The sequence below is a fragment of the Lepus europaeus genome, chromosome 3 (assembly GCF_033115175.1).
Source record: "Lepus europaeus isolate LE1 chromosome 3, mLepTim1.pri, whole genome shotgun sequence".
Classification (NCBI taxonomy): Eukaryota; Metazoa; Chordata; class Mammalia; order Lagomorpha; family Leporidae; genus Lepus; species Lepus europaeus.
This window is the reverse complement of record NC_084829.1, coordinates 120,038,024-120,054,635: the sequence shown is the minus strand read 5'-3', so window position 1 is coordinate 120,054,635 and position 16,612 is coordinate 120,038,024. Positions and strand designations below refer to the sequence as shown.

The window sequence follows — 16,612 nt, the reverse complement described above, 5'->3', positions numbered from 1 at the left end:
AGAATGTTTTTAATAGCACTGTTTATAATCTAAGGTTAGAACCAACGCAAATGTCCATGAGTGGGGCTTGGTTGAATAAATTGTAGGTTATCCACCGCGGAGTATTATGTAGTTGTTAAAAAGAAAGAGAAATACCTCTGTCTATGGACATGGAGGTTTATACAGGGTAATTTGTTTAGTGAGAAGAAAGTGGAAACTAAATGTTTAATAGGTTACTATTTATAGAATTTAAGTTGGGGATACAAATAAATATATACACACACAAATATGCTTATTGTACATAAATTATATATATAAAAGAATACACTGTGGTTTTTAAATAATTGATAGCAAAAGGTTAAGCTAGAGATTCAGGAAATGTATCTTTTTTTTTCTAACCTGTATGTATTTGAAAGGCAGAGTTAGAGTAGGGGAGAGAGAGAGAGACAGAGAGCAGTTCCATCCACTGGTTTACTCCCCAAATTATCACAATGGCTAGGGCAAGGCCAGGCCAGAGCCCAGAGCTTCTCCATCCATGCAGAGCTGGGCCAGGCAAAGCCAGGAGCTTCTTTATCCACGTCAGTGGCAGGGGCCCAAGGATTTAAGCCATCCTCCACTGCTTTTCCAGGCATATTACAGGAAGCTGGATCCAACATGGAGCAGCCAGAATTAAAGTGGTGCCCATATGGGACACTGGCACTGCAGATGGCAGCTTAACCAGCTGTGCCACAATGCTAGCCCCTGTGTTTTGTATTTTTACTTTAAAACCATGTAAACATTTTGCATAATATAAATAACTAAGTATGAGAAAATAAGACCAGTTGATAACAGAAAAAATATTCCCGTAATGTCTTAAATTAAAAGGGTAATGGTTGATGTGACTAATACATAGAAAATAAAAATTTAGTAATACCATCTAGTATAGGATGAATTGTGCCCCCAAATTGAGATGTTGAAATTCTAAGCCCTAGTATCCCAGAATATGAATGTATTGGAGATAAGGCTTTAAGGAAGTAATTAAGTTAGAATGAGGTCATCAGGGCAAACCCTAATCCATAGGACTGCATAGGAAGAGTAAATTAGGATACTGAGATACTAATCTGAAGAGAAGGAAATCCATGTGAAGAAATGCAGGCAAGATGGCCATTCAGAAGGCAAGAACAAAGACCTCATTAAAAAAAAAAAGAATCAGTCCTGCTGACAGCTGGACCTGGGATTTCTCTCGAATATTGAGGAAATAAATTTTTGTTTTTGAAGCCACCAGCTTGTGGTTCTTTGTTAAAGCAAACCTAACAAGTTAATATGTCGTGTTAAATGTAAGCTAAACCCAGAATCATCTTGCCAAAAAGTTGAATCAGGGATATAAAAACATTTGGGACCTATTTAATATTCTTAAAAGAAAAAAAAAACAATAGAACAAGAAAGGAAAATATATAGATCTGTATCTTCTATACCTATGACAAATTGAAATGAGCCACCATATCCATTCCCTTTCCCTCCATCCATCCCACAAAAATTTATAAGAGAAGAAAAGCTTAATAAAGGGAATGTTTTTTCAAAGCTAACTTACAAATCATAGATGAAAATTAATATATTAGTAAGTAATTATATTAGTTCCCTGTGATTGACTAGTAAAGTTCCATGAACTAGATGGCTACAAACAACAGAAATTTATTTTCTCACACTTATGGAGACCAGAAGTCCAAAATCAAATTGGTGACAAGGCCAGGCTCGCCCTGAACTCTTTCATGCCTCCCTTCAAACTTCGGGCAGCCTTAGATGCTCACTGTTCATCAGTCTTCCACATGATGTTCTTCATGTGTGTCTTTCTGTTCTCTTACTACTGCATGTCTGTCTCTGTGTCCCTATTTCCTCTTTTCATGAAGACACAAATATTATTGGACTAGGGGCACTCTGTGACATCCTTTAAAATTTGATTAGCTTTGTAAAGATCCTATCCCCAAATAAGGTCATATTCTGGGGTGCTGGATGTTAGGATTCAATATAGTTATGGGGGCAGGACAAGCAGAAGAAGGGTAACCTTCTATTCAAACTATAACATTAATATACTAAAAAGTTAGCGATATTAATCTCTCTGTCACTGTTACTTTTTTTTCCTAAACTTTTCTTTGTTTTCCACCATGGGCATGTATGGCTTTTATAATCTGAATAAATATTATGTAAAAACAAGTTAACCGAAGAGGCAGAAACCAAAAACCCTTTAGTAAAAGTCTTTTCTGAATTATTCTCTGCATTAGCTCCAAGTTTTTATGTTATATAATTTTGTTTGGTTTAAATTATTTTCTGATTCAGCAAGAGTCCATTTGCATTAATGTAACATTTAGCAATCTGTCATCTGCATAATTATACATCTGTGATTATAGGTAGGATAGGAAAAAAAACTCCCATCTCTGAATTAAAATAGTTTCTTACCATTTGTCAACTGTGGAGAGCAGACTGGAGTTTTGGTAAGTGCAGGACAATATGAAAAAAAACCCTTTCAGGAATAAGTATATGTGCATTGGGTACACGATCAGTTACCCTTAAGTTCTGAGTCCTAGGGTCATCAAAATTTTATCATACATTAAGGGAAAGAAAGAGAGAAATATACTTACTAGATTTCTATGCAGAATATCTTTTTATTTTAATCAAACACTAACCTTTTGATTTTATATGCTATTATGTCATTGGCTACTGTTTTTAAGAGTCAAATGTGTTTTTTGTAAAATTTTAAATAAGCTAACTTCCTTCTCCTCTTCTTCTTCTTTTTTTTTTTTTTTTTTTTTTTTTTTTTTTTTTTTTTTAGATTTGCCTGCAATGGATAACTCAGTGTTTTTGGAATTATTTAGATTGGGTAGAAATCTGCCATTATATTACTACTTGTGTTTTCCTTGGTCCTGATTATCAGGTGTATATCTGTATAGCTATATTCAAACATTTACAACAAGATATTCTACAGCATACTCAGACTCAAGATCTGCAAGTTTTCCTAAAAGTAAGTGTGGGAATTATTTAGATTACAATTAACAACTAATTTTGGGTACTTAATGTCAGATACTTTTCTAGACACTCATCCAATCCTACAGAAACACTGAAAGTTGGGTAATATTAGCATCCCCATTTTAGAGATGAAGAAACTGAGGATGGAGTTAAATAAGTTGCTGAAAGGTGAACAGCTAGAGTGAGGCTGAGACAGTAAACTGTCTGGATCTAAAACTTTGTTTTTAATCAGTATGTTATGCTGAAAGTCATTTATATATACATTATAAATATAATATACATTATATGTGTTATCTATGTGTGTTTTACATATATATTCCACATACTGTTTGACCAGTAAAAGTGAATTTTTGTTTGTTTTAGTATAGAGGTCTTATGTTGGAGGTTTGTTTCCATATGACAGCAGTAAGAAGTGGAGGCTAGTAGGAGGTTCTTAGATCATGGAGGGCCTGCCCTCAGGAGGAATTCAGGTAGCAGTCCTGAAACTCTGAATTAGTTATTGTGTGAACAAGTTGTTATAACCGTGAGCCCAACACCTGGATCCCCTTACTTGCTCTTTGACTTTTCTGCTGGGTACTGGGCTCTTTTGTTCTGCCTTTATGACAGTGTCCAACATGAGCCCATCACCAGAGCTGAGCTCCATTCTTTTTGAACTTTAAGAACTGTGAGCTAAATAAACCTCTTTATAAATTTTCCTGCCTTAGGTATTTCATTGTGGTAATGGAAATATAAATTTTTTCTAAACTTCTAATTTTATGAAGCTTTCCAGGAAAGATAATTCTCTTTTAAATATATTTTATACATTAGTATACATACTGCAAAACCAATATTTGTCATTTGTTGGGTTTTCTTTAGGTTAACAAGTAGTTTCTAAGTTAATTTTATTCTTTACTATTAGATGCTTCCCCAAATTATTTTCCTTTGATAATTTCTTCTTTAAATAAAAGCCATTCATTTAAGATTCCCAAACTGTAAAGCACTTTTATTTCATAAATGCTGAATTGAAAGGATTGTCAACTTCCTACTTATATCACTAGAATTATAATCTTAGAAATGTTCCTTTTTAAAAATTTTTTTAAATTATTCTTTGAGAGTCAGAGTCATAAATAAGGCACTCATCCAGTGATTCACTCCCAAAATGGCTATGGCATATAGATCTGGGCTGGGTCCAAAGCTGGGAGCTATGAACTTAATCCAGGTCTCTTGTGTGGGTAGTAGCAACAAAATTACTTGAACCATCACTTCTACCTCTCAGGATCCTTACTGACAGGAGCTGGAGCCAGGTATTGAAGCCAGATGCTCCAGTGTGGGATACAGGCGACTTAACTGGCATCTTAGCCACTAGGCTAAATGTCCACCCTAACGTACTCTCATTTTTAATATTTCTAAGACAGTGGTTCCACATGTATAAGGAAAACTAAGGTAGAAAGAGAAATGATCTTTCAAAGAAAAGGATTTTCAGAGGAAAGGAGGGTTAAGCAAATGGGAATTACGTTAAAGGCAAAATATGGATTCATTTTTGGTAGACAATATTTTCTTTTCTTTTCTTTCTTTTTTTTTTTTTTTTTTGGTGGAACTTCTGAATACAGACCATTTAATAGCTTCAAAGCTCTCCAAGACATACATCTCTTGTTAAAGGCCTCCACCAGTCTAAGTCACTTTCCCATATGCACCTCACCCAACATTTATCCTTATTCTTCGTTCTTCTTTACTCATTTATAGGTTGCCAATTTAAAGCTGAATGACTTAAACTTGGCCAAGCTGAATTAACATTCACAGATGTGTAGCACCCTGCAGCCCCCATCCACACAGCCATGTAAAGTGGGGTGGCCAAGACTGTGTATTCAAGAGTCAAGGTTTAACTTACATGGATATGCTTTCTCTGCCATGGAAAGACTGTGGCAGTACGCACTTGAATACTTGGTATACAGTGCCCGCAAAACCCCCCAGCCTGCTATATAAAACATAATTTCAAATTTACTTGTTCTGAGGTTAATTTTTCTTCAACCCTTAAAGTCTACACTCCTTTGATGGGAGTCTAGGCTGTGGGACAACATCAGCAAGTCTAAGTCAAGATGGTGGTGTGTGGTCCTCACCAACTTCACAAGATCCATATCTGACCACCTTGCTGTTGCTATTTTGCAACTCACACAACAATGTAGCTTCACATGTAGCTTGAGAAGCAGGTAAGCATCAAAAACATTCACTTTGGAAATGACCCTGATAGCTGTGGCCTCCTTTGTGTTTCAAACCAGGTACTTCTTAATGGCCTTGACACTGGGCATGCAACAAGGGTAGTAAGGGCCGGGAATAGGCTGCATGTGGCCACAGCCCTTAATATCAAGGCCGTTGTTCCTTCTTTGTCCTCTTAGAACTGAAAGAGCTGAAGAGGACATTTCAGCAGCTAGTGTTCAGTTGTGGGAACTGAAGCTTTCCTCTCACATCTCAATGTAACCCTAACCCCCTTAATTCTCTAGCCTTTTTCCACTTTAGATTCTCATACAGTTTTTCTAGCTATCTGAAATTCTGTATTTTTATCCATCTTCCTCAGTGTACTGTACAAGCTTCACAAGAACTGTAACTAGTCTAACTGGTTGACTGATGTATTTCCAATGCCTTGAACAATGCCTGGCACATAGTAGGTGCTTACTAATATTTGTTGAATGAATAGACAAATGATGTAAATAAATATAATAGGGAAGGTGGATGAGCTTAGTTTTATTCACTTTGAATCGCAAACGTAACTGAATTCCTCAAATGCGTGCCATATATTTTCATTCAGACTGTAAGAATGTCACCTATGGCTGCCTTTAAATCTGGTTAATGTTGATAACCATTGTGGTAAGATTTGTAGAAGGTGATTTCTTTAAATGTATCCTGAATGCGTTTAGTTACTGAGTGTCATGCTATCAACTTTTTTTTATGATTATTTTGTGTTAATTATTTGAGAAACGGAGAGATAAACACAGAGCTCCCATTTTCTGGTTCACTCCCTAAATGCATGTAACAGCTAGGGTAAGGCCAAGCTGAATCCAGGAGCCAGGAATTCAACCACTGCCTTGCCCATGGGTGGCAGGAACACAACCCCTTGAGACATCACCTACTGCCTCTCAGAGTGCACATTAGCAGGAGCTGCAATTGGGAGCAGAGCCAGGACTTGAATCAAGACACTCTAATACAGGAGGTGGGAGTCCCAAGCAGCATTTAAATCACTAGGCCTACTGCCACCTACCCCTCAATTTAAAATGAAAATACTAGGGCCAGCATTGTGATGTTGCAGTTTAAACCTTGACCTGTGACAACAGCATCTCATATGGGTTCCATTTCAAGACCTGCCTGTTCCACTTCCAATCCAGCTCCCTGCTGATGCGGCTGGAGGGAGGACAGTGGAGAAGCTCCTGGCTTCGGTCTGACCAAGCCATGACTGTTGCTGCCTTTGGAAGTGAACCAGGGAATGAAATGTCTGTCTGTCTGTCTCTGTCTCTTTGTCTCTCTCTCTCTCTCTTTTTCTCCTCCTTTCTCTGTAATTCTTCTTTTCAAATAAAAAAAAAAAGAAAAAAAACCATTATGACACTGGAGTGGCGGAGGTCAATACCTTAATTAGGCCTAAGAGAAGAAAACATATGTTAGACTGGCTTCTGATTATGCTGCTTTGGATACTGCCAACAAAAATTGGGATCATGTAAAGATCAAGTCTAGCCAGTTAATTCAAAATACATGCTTTCTCACCTTAAAGAAAAAAAACTAAAAGATTTTTAAAAGGAGTGGAAAGGAAGTCATCTTTATTACCTGACTCCTAACTATAGTACTAAATTTGGATTGAGTTGATTTCAGTCCAGATTAAGACATTGACAAGAAATTGATTTTAGCACGTGTCATAGTACTAGTCTTTTTTTTTTAATAAAGATTTATTTATTTATTTGAAAGAGTTACACATAGAGAGAAGGAGAGACAGAAAGAGAGAGAGAGAATGAGGTCTTCCATCCGTTGGTTCACTCCCCAGTTATCCGCAACGGCCGGAGCTGAGCCACGAACTTCCTCCAGTCTCCCACGCTAGTTCATGGCCCCAAGGATTTGGGCCATCTTCTACTGCTTTCCCAGGCCATAGCAGAGAGCTGGATCGGAAGTGAAACAACCAGGACTCAAACCAGTGCCCATATGGGATGCCAGCACTCTAGGCGGCTGCTTTTCCTGCTACGCCACAGTGCCAGTCCCTAGTCTTTCTTTTTATTCTCATTTGTTTGCATTATTCTCAAAAATAGGGGAAGCATTTTTTGACTAGTACCAGGACTTCTCTTTATTTATTTTTATTTTCACTGGGTAATTCTCAAAGTCCAATATTATCTTTTGATGAGCAGTCACTTTTCTGTTAAGATCCATCGTGGTTTATTCAAGTTTGCACTGACACACTGCTTTATTCTATCAAAGCCTATTTCAATCTTCTCTTTGCAAATTGTACACATATTTACCAGTTACTCATTCACATATTTACCAATTATAAAATGTCAATTAATGAAGTGATGTTATTCTCCTTCAGGAATGTGCCTCATCTTAGCAATAGACACAGGGATTTAAAATTCCCAATCAACTGCAGTTATAAGGATTAAACCTTGGAACTGATATTTTAGATTTTCTGATCCAAAATTTCAGATTTACACAGAGGAAAAAAACTTACCAATAATTTTCTGTCAAACTATTTAGCAGAGCCATAATTTTTTTACTAGATTATTTCACATTTATTCCCTGATTCTACATATTTAATAATAATTGCTTCTAGAAGGAGAAAATATAAAATGTAATGAGGAACTTCTTTTTATATTTACTTCATAAATGGGCTTTATAAAAGTTTATTTTTGAGGAATGAGCCCATACTTTTAGAGTAAATCTACTTTTTAAAAAATGCAAATAACACTTGAATTATTAACCTAAAAATGAATAGGATATGCATTTTACTGTTGTAAATGAGTTCAAATAATCAGGCCCAATTTAAGTATTTTCAAAATAATAAAAAGCACATGTTATGATTTCTTATCAGTTATCCTGAGCAAGTATAAGATAACAAGGTGTTTCCAGAAGACTGAAAAAAATGCTTTAAGTTTTATATGTTTTATATATTTTGTATATTATGTATAATATACATTATTATATATTTTATATATTTATATATATTTTATATATTGACAGAAAATGACATGATAAAAGCATTGCTTGGGAATAAAAATCTGTGTGAATTATGTAGTATAGAGGAGATACATCATTGCATTCATTTTAAATTTAGGCTCAAGATTTTAAATCAGGGGGTTGGCATCATGACACAGCAGGCTAAGTCCTGTTGCGTGTGACTCCTACATCACATGTAAGTGCCGATTCAAGTCACAGCTACTCTGCTTCCAGTCCAGCTTTCTGCTAACATGCCTGGGACTGAAGTGGATGATGGCCCAAAATTTGGGCCTCTGCCACTTACATGGGAGAAAGATTGACTTCTGGACTCCTAGCTTCAGCCTGACCCTGCCCTGGCCATTGTAGCCATTTGGGGAGTAAACCAGTGGATTCAAGGTCTCTTTGTTTTTTCCTGTCACTGCCTTTCAATTAAATAAAATAATTCTTAAAATAAAAAAGTAACAAAAAAGATTTTACATCATGTAATTGGGAGTCTAGAACCTTGTATACCTTTTTAAAAGCCCACTGAATAGTTCCTCATGATTATAAATTCAATATATTAAAAATGAGTTGGAATCTCTTAGATTAAAAGACAGAGAACACTCTTAGGCAGCCAAGTTAAAGGGTGGGGAAAATCTTGCTTTTTTTCTTCAATTAAACTACTAAACCATTAGAAAAGTAAGTATCAGTTGATGTCAGCAAGGTGTTATCTGATGTTTTCACAGTATCATTGTAGACAGAAGAAAAATGTGCAATGGCTAATGGAGCAGTTAAATTTATTGTCCCACACTGTGGTGATTATTACTGAGTTAGAAAGTAGCCTCCACAGATGTGCTCGAGAGCAGTCATTCAACCTGGAGCCCCACACGTTTTTATCTACGACAGATGATGGTTCAAAAAGTCTGTAGGCATCATAAGTCCAGGGAGAAAAAACATCCCTCAAGGTAAATATTCAGAAATATCTCAGCAAGTTGAAAAGTAAAGTTTCTCTTTTCTTTCTTTTTAAAATTATATTTAGTAGACGCATACAGTTTGATTAGAGTTTAGTTTAATAATACTTCACATGATGAAGTGCCAATGTTTTAGATGTCTGAGTGTTGCATTTCTCTGTAACATGCTAACAGATTGACAGCCATTTTGATTTTAGTTTGTAGATTCAATGTGGGGACAAACTTCACGGAAATGCTAGGCCAGGAAAAGATTGCTTTACAGTGAAGAGCAGGCTGTGAAGATTCAAAGTAGTTCACTAAAATGCTTCAATTAAATCCTGAATTTTATAGCAAAATCAGTTTATAATTATAAAAAGTCAAATTATTTTCAACCTAATCAGTAAATTGGCAAGCAGAATATTTTTGTTGTTGCTGTTGCAGCTGCTATTAACAAGACACTGACAGAGTAAGCAATGGAGTTTAAACTGAAAAAAAATTATATACTAAGCTTTTAAAAGACAAAAGTAGCCAGTGCTGCGGCTCACTTGGCTAATCCTCCGCCTGCGACGCCGGCACTCTGGGTTCTAGTCCCGGTTGGGGCGCCTGATTATGTCCCGGCTGCTCCTCTTGCAGACCAGCTCTCTGCTGTGGCCTAGGAGGGCAGCGGAGGATGGCCCAAGTGCTTGGGTCCCTGCACCCTCATGGGAGACCAGGAGAAAGCACCTGGCTCCTGGCTTCACATCAGCGCAGCACGCTGGCTGTGGCGGCCATTGGAGGGTGAACCAACGGCGAAAGGAAGACCTTTCTCTCTGTCTCTCTCTCTCTCACTGTCTAACTCTGCATGTCAGAAAAAAAAGACAAAAATATGCCTAGCATTAAAAATAATTCGCCCTCTGAAGGAATAAATAAGGCATTATTTATTACAGCACATTTTCCAATTGTATTTTCTGCATTGTCCTCTATCACTTGAGTTTACCTGGATTAAACTTGGGTACATTGCCTAACCTCTGTGTGCATCAGTTTCCTCATCTATATAATTGAAGGTAAAATGATTCCCATCACATAGGGCTGTTGAAGGATTAAATGAGATGATATCTGTGTAATATTTTCAGAATGTTATCTAGCACATTCCAAGTTCTTCAAAAACTTGTCAGTTATTGGGTTTCCATATCCCTATTCCACTCCTCTCCTGTTCTTGGTTTTTTGTTAAGAAGCTGTGTAGAGAACACAGAAAAAAAAAAAAAAAAAAAAAAAAAAAACCAGGATTTTCTAAGTCCATAGCTACACTTTGGTCTGCCTGTTTCTCATGTTTTCCTATGCCCCTGGGATCATAGCATAGTAATACCTGGAACTGACATAACCTTCTCACCTTAATCAAAAGCATTTTCTTAAATTCTTTCTGATCACAACCCATTCCCTCATTAACCCAGTCAAAACTGAAGTCATCACATTTGTCCAAATTGTCTTCAGCAAGGTTTAAATCACCAAGAAATGCATACTCTACCCAAATCTATAAAAACCTCACATACTCTCCAAAGTCACAAACTATCTAAACTTCTCTGACGCTAAGGAATACTTAGGGTTCTTATTAAAATTTAAATCTTTAGTTTCCTTCTCAAACCTACTAAATCTAAATTTGTGTAGCAAAGTCATGAATTGTCATGACTGTAGTATAAAATCTCAAGTAGCTTGAAACCTTTCAAAAACAAAAGTACTACTTTTGGACCTTGTTAAAGCAGAATCTAAAATGCTAACAACAGGGATTTAAAAGCTTTAGCGATATTGAGTTCAAAAATTTCTAGTTTTACTATGCACCCCAGGAGGTACATACTGGAAGAAACATTGCTTGCACATTATGTTTCTTCCACTTTAGCCAAGAAGGACCTTGTTTCATTTGATAGGTCAGACAAAACATCCAAAAAGGTCATCTTGTAGAAGGATAAAGAGCAGAACTATGTTCATAAAACTCTTTTCTCAAGTGCTTCGTATGTGAGATTTGACATTAATGTAACCTTTCTTAAGTGTATGTTAAGTTGTATACCTTTTGTGATGTTTTTATTTTATAATCCCCTTAGTTGTTATTAATAAATATCAAATCTTTCAGTTTGGCCCACTCAAAGTGACTTCTATTAGTCCTTCTTTCACCATATTTTATTGTATGAAGAGCTTTCACAATAAAAATTCATCACCTTGAAAAGACATTAATAATCAAATATTTGGGAAAGGAAATATTTGATGTAATAAAATACCTAAACTTACTCCTGAAATCATAAAACCATGAATTGCCGTATAAACACATGTGGTCTTTTTATGCCTTTTATCTACTTACCAATCTAAAAATACTTGTCTTTTGTTTAAATTTGAAGCTTACAGAGCTTGCAGTAGTTGAGAAAATACTTCTACTAGAAATTAACACCCGCAGTATTTTTGAAAATTTCAATTGATATAAAGAGCATTTGAAAGTGCAGATGTAGCCTGATTTTTATAATAAGCACACTCATGAGAACTTGCAAGAAAAAACTAATATCTTAATATTTTAGATTAATTGTTCTCTTCTATTGTAAGAGATTGAGCAAAGAATGTAGTCAATAATACTCTGTCCATGCTTTATATCATATGTCTGTAATGTGATTAAGTAAATGCAGCCCAGGCATTTCAAAGACTATCTGTTAACAATATGTTCACATTATTATTGCAGCCACTATTAATACTTGAGTACTTATTATATGCCGGGAAGTGGGCAGTGGGCTTCACAGGAATTTCGCATTCACTAATTGATTTATTTGCCTATTTAGTATGCAACTTTCATGTCCCAGTTGCTGTTGTAATCACAAGACTTCATATTCCTGTGCACATTGATGTTATATACTACTGGGAGATAAGTAATAAGTGCACAAATTAATAACATTTCAGATATTATAGCCTTTGTAAAGACATCAAACATGGTTATAGAGTCACAGATAATTTCAGATAAACAGGCCAGAGAAGGCCACACTTAAGTGGATAAGCAGAGACCTGACTGAATCAACAGAAAAAAAAGCTATGCAGAGACTTATGGCAGGGGCCAGGTGTTTGGCAGCTAATATTTGGAACACCCATGTCCTGTAATGGAGTGCCTAGTTCAACTCCTGGCTCCTCCACTTTGATTCCAACTTCCTGCAAATGTGCACCCTAGGAGGCAGCAGGTGAATGGCTCACTGTTCACTTTGTTCTACAGAAGCTTTTTCATGGCCGGCGCCGCGGCTCGATAAGCTAATCCTCCACCTTGCAGCGCTGGCACACTGGGTTCTAGTCCCGGTCGGGGCGCCGGATTCTGTCCCGGTTGCCCCTCTTCCAGGCCAGCTCTCTGCTGTGGCCAGGGAGTGCAGTGGAAGATGGCCCAAGTGCTTGGGCCCTGCATGCACCATGGGAGACCAGGAGAAGCACCTGGCTCCTGCCTTCAGATCAGCGAGATGCGCCAGCCGCTGCAGCCATTGGGGGGTGAACCAACGGCAAAGGAAGACCTTTCTCTCTGTCTCTCTCTCTCACTGTCCATTCTGCCTGTCAAAAAAAAAAAAAAAAAAAAAAAAAAAAAAAACCTCTTTCATTTGATGCAAAAAAATTTGTCCATTTTTGTTCTTGTTTCCTGTGCTTTTGGAGTCTGAGCCAGAAAAATCCTTGCCTATTCCAATGTAATGAAATGGTTTTCTTGTTTTATTCCAGTAGGTTCAAAGTTTCAGATCAACATTTAGAATTTTAATTCCTTTTCAGTTGATTTTTGTACATGGTGAGATAGAAGTCTAGTTTCAGTCTTCTGAACGTGGATATTCAACTTTTCAAGCTCCATTTATTGAGAACAACTATCCTCTTTTCAATGCATGTCCATAGGACCTTTATCAAAAATCAGTTGTCTGTATGTATATGAATTTGCTTTTAGATTCCCTATTCTGTTCCTCTGGGCTGTGGATCTGTTTTGGTGGCAGTTCTGCACTGTTGATATAAGATCAGAAAGTGTTCTTGCCTTATGTAATTAATACGCCTGCCTACTTAAAGAATAGGGACATTCATATTTTTATAGTAAGTCCAATAAACTTACCTCTATAAATTAAATGAACATAGAGCAGTATTCTGAACAAATGGTCTGTTACAACTTGAATGTTAAACTGGTAATCTAAGTGGTCATAATGGCAAGAAATAGTAATCCACTGAAAATGCCATTAGGGAACTTTTAGAACCAGATGAAAAAAATCTACATTAAAGACAGAAAGTAAAACTCAGATATTTTGAATTTTTATTCAGAGCTAAAATTGCTCGCAAATTTTAAATAATGAAATATATAATTTAATCTTTTAAATGCATATTAAAATTTTTCTCGTGTGACATAAGACCTTAGTAGCTTCATTTGCCATTTTTATTTGTTTCTTCTTGCTAGTGTGGTTTTCTTGGGATTTTTTTCTCCTTAACTTTAAAATTTATACCTAAAATGGAAGTTGATTTCAGAAAACATATCCTGAAAAAAAAAATAGCCATGGCTGTCCCTAGGCAGTTTTATGGAAGAATAATTAAAATATATTAAGTTGATTTTGCTTATTTTTTGCCCAGTAAAGAATCATTGGCTCTGTTGTTCAAGTGTTGTCATCTCCTGTTGTAATTCACATTTTATGAAGTATAGCATTTCTTTAAAAATTATGAATATGTATAGAAACAATTCTTTTACTGAATCTTTATTCTCTGGTTAGAATAATACACCATTGTAATTTCTCTCCAACTTAGATTCAGTTTTAGTGATGAGTTGATGAAAGCCAAATCATATAATTTGAATGAAGAGAAGGGATACACTTGTAAAAGTTTCATTATTATAACAATAACTGGTTGAAGTAAATTCTTGTAAATTTTAATTATTAATTTAAATATTAATATTGGTCTTACAAAAATTCAAACTTTTCCTCAGAGAACAAAGTAAGGTATTTTTTAATGAGACAGAAATTTACAAAGATCAGTATTCTGCTATACATGAGATGAACATCTTTCCTTTGAATCAGCAACTTACACATAAAGCTGGAGATATGAAGTATACCTCAGCAGTTAACATTTTAGGACAGGGTGTTGGTCTCATTCACCTTTGTGTCCTCAGTACATAACCATAGACCTGGCTGGCGCTGCAGCTCACTAGGCTAATCCTCCACCTGCGGTGCCGGCACCCCGGGTTCTAGTCCTGGTTGGGGCGCCAATTCTGTCCAGGTTGCTCCTCTTCCAGTCCAATTCTCTGTGGCCCGGGAGGGCAATGGAAGATGGCCCAAGTGCTTGGGTCCTGCACCCACATGGGACAGCAGGAGGAAGCACCTGGTTCCTGGCTTCAGATCGGCACAGTGCGCCGGCTGCAGCACACTGGCCATAGTGGCCACTTGGGGGGTGAACCAAAGGAAAAAGGAAGACCTTTCTCTCTGTCTCTCTCTCTCACTGTCTAACTCTGCCTGTCCAAAAAAAAAAAAAATAGCATCTATATATGAAGTTACAAGCTCCAAAATAATCCATTCTTAGGATCACATGATATTTTTCCAACTCCCCCACATTGATGTCTGTCCTGTGTAAACTCCCTGGCTCTAACACAATATCTAGCATATGAAATTCATTATTATTTATTCTCTCAGATGGTTTTTTTATATTGCTAATTCTTACTGTTAAACTATTACATCTTCTTAAAACTATTTTAAAATTTTAGATTAACATGTAGTACTTGTACATTTTTTGGATATACATCTACATTTCAACACTTACATAACTTAAACTGACCATACCAGGAAACCAACATTTCCATATTCAGAAAACAACCTTTCCATTTTCCTATCCTTTCTTTGTGTTTATAGCATACCACCCACTCTGTTCTGGTTCTCTATAGAAAATATTATAGATCATCATGAGCCATAATAACTCCTTGAAAGGTATGAATTTTACAAAATATTTTAAAATTATTTATTAATTTTCATTTTACTTGAAAGGCAGGCACACAGAAATCTTTCATCTGCTGATTAACTCCCAGAATGTCCATAACAGCCAGAGCTGAGCTAGGCAAATTCAGGAGCCTGGAATTTAATCCAGGTCTCCAATATGGGCAGCAGGGACACAAGTACTTGAGCCAACATCTATTGCCTACCATTGTACATTAGCAAGAAGCTAGAGCAGAAGCAGAGGACAAGGTGCCGGCTATGAGGGAGTAGGTTAAGCCTCTGCATGTGGTGCCAGCATCCCATATAGTGCTAGTTCGAGTCCCAACTGCTCCACTTCTGATACAGCTCCCTGCCAATGGCCTGGGAAGGCAATAGAAGATGGCCCCTGAACCCACAATGGCTATCTGGAAGAAGCTCTGGGCTCCTGGCTTCAGATCAGCCCAGCTCCAGCCGTTGTGGCTATTTGGGGAGTGAACCAGAGTATGGAAGACCTCTCTCTCTCTCTATCTCTCCCTCTCTCTCCCTCTCTGTAACTCTGCCCCTCAAATAAGTAAATAAAAATTAAAAAAAAAAAAAAAAAAAAAAAAAGAAGAGGTAGAGGAGCTGGAACTTGAGCCAGACACTACAAAATGAGATGCAGGTGTCCAAGCAGTCTCCTAATCTACTACACCAAATGCCCATCCTCAAAATTTTTATAACTTCCAAAATTCTAACACAAAATATAATTACACTGAGTCAAAGATGACTTTTATATATTTTTTTCTTTTACCTTAAAGATAGGTACTGCATAGATATGTATTAGGAGGTACTCAAGGAATAGTAAATAAAATTCCCTGAAAGACTCTAAAATTATAATGGATTTTCCTACTGTTTATTCTTTAGTACTTCATTTAGGACAATAATCATTAAATTCCAAATTAGTATAGTTACGCATGCTACTAACATTATGAATTGTAGACTATTGGAGGTTTTATGAACAATACCTCTAAGACAAGCATTTTTTACAATATTATATTATCCTTAGGTAAACAAGCATTAGAATTTTACTGATTGCAATTTTGGACAGTTTATAATTGAAACTATTATATATAAAAAATTAGTAAGATTTCATCAGTATTACCTAAGAGTTTATATCTTATTAGCCATAAAGCATTTTTGGCTTTGAAAATAGACAACTTTGTTTCATGGGGATTTTGTTCCCTCCTGCTATACACAAAAACAGCCCCCTAAATAAAAAAAACAGCTACACATTTGCTAGCAAACATGAGCTTTTCCCTCTGTTCCTCACCCCTGGTTTATAGCTGAAAATAAGTGGTACATCAGCTATTTAAAATTCTTTAACTTGAGGGCCAGTGTTGCGGTATAGCACAGACATATGGGCGCTGATTTGTGTCCAGTTCCCTCACTTCAAATCCAGCTTCCTGCTAATGGCCTGGGAAAAGCAGCAGGAGGTGGCCCAAGTTTTTGTGCCCCTTCTCCCCACGTGGAAGACCCAGAAGAAGCTCCTGGCTTTGCTATTGTGGCCATCTAGGGGTGAAACAGTGAATGGAAGATATATCTCTCTCACTGTTGCTCGTACTCTCTCTGTAACTCTTTCAAATAAACAAATATTTTTGT

At 36.6% G+C, this 16,612-nt stretch overlaps 1 protein-coding gene across 9 annotated transcripts in view; it reads left to right on the top strand.

Moving 5' to 3' along the window:
- TBC1D32 (TBC1 domain family member 32) overlaps positions 1-16,612 on the top strand; it is a 304,455-nt gene that overhangs the window by 276,156 nt on the left and 11,687 nt on the right. For 7 of the 9 annotated variants that reach the window (XM_062186693.1, XM_062186698.1, XM_062186696.1 and 4 more), the window contains one exon: positions 2,786-2,974. The exons of the other annotated variants lie outside the window; for them this stretch is intronic. In XM_062186693.1, the coding sequence (XP_062042677.1) occupies positions 2,786-2,974 (189 nt within the window). The remainder of the gene's footprint in view (positions 1-2,785; positions 2,975-16,612) is intronic. 9 annotated transcript variants of the gene reach the window in all.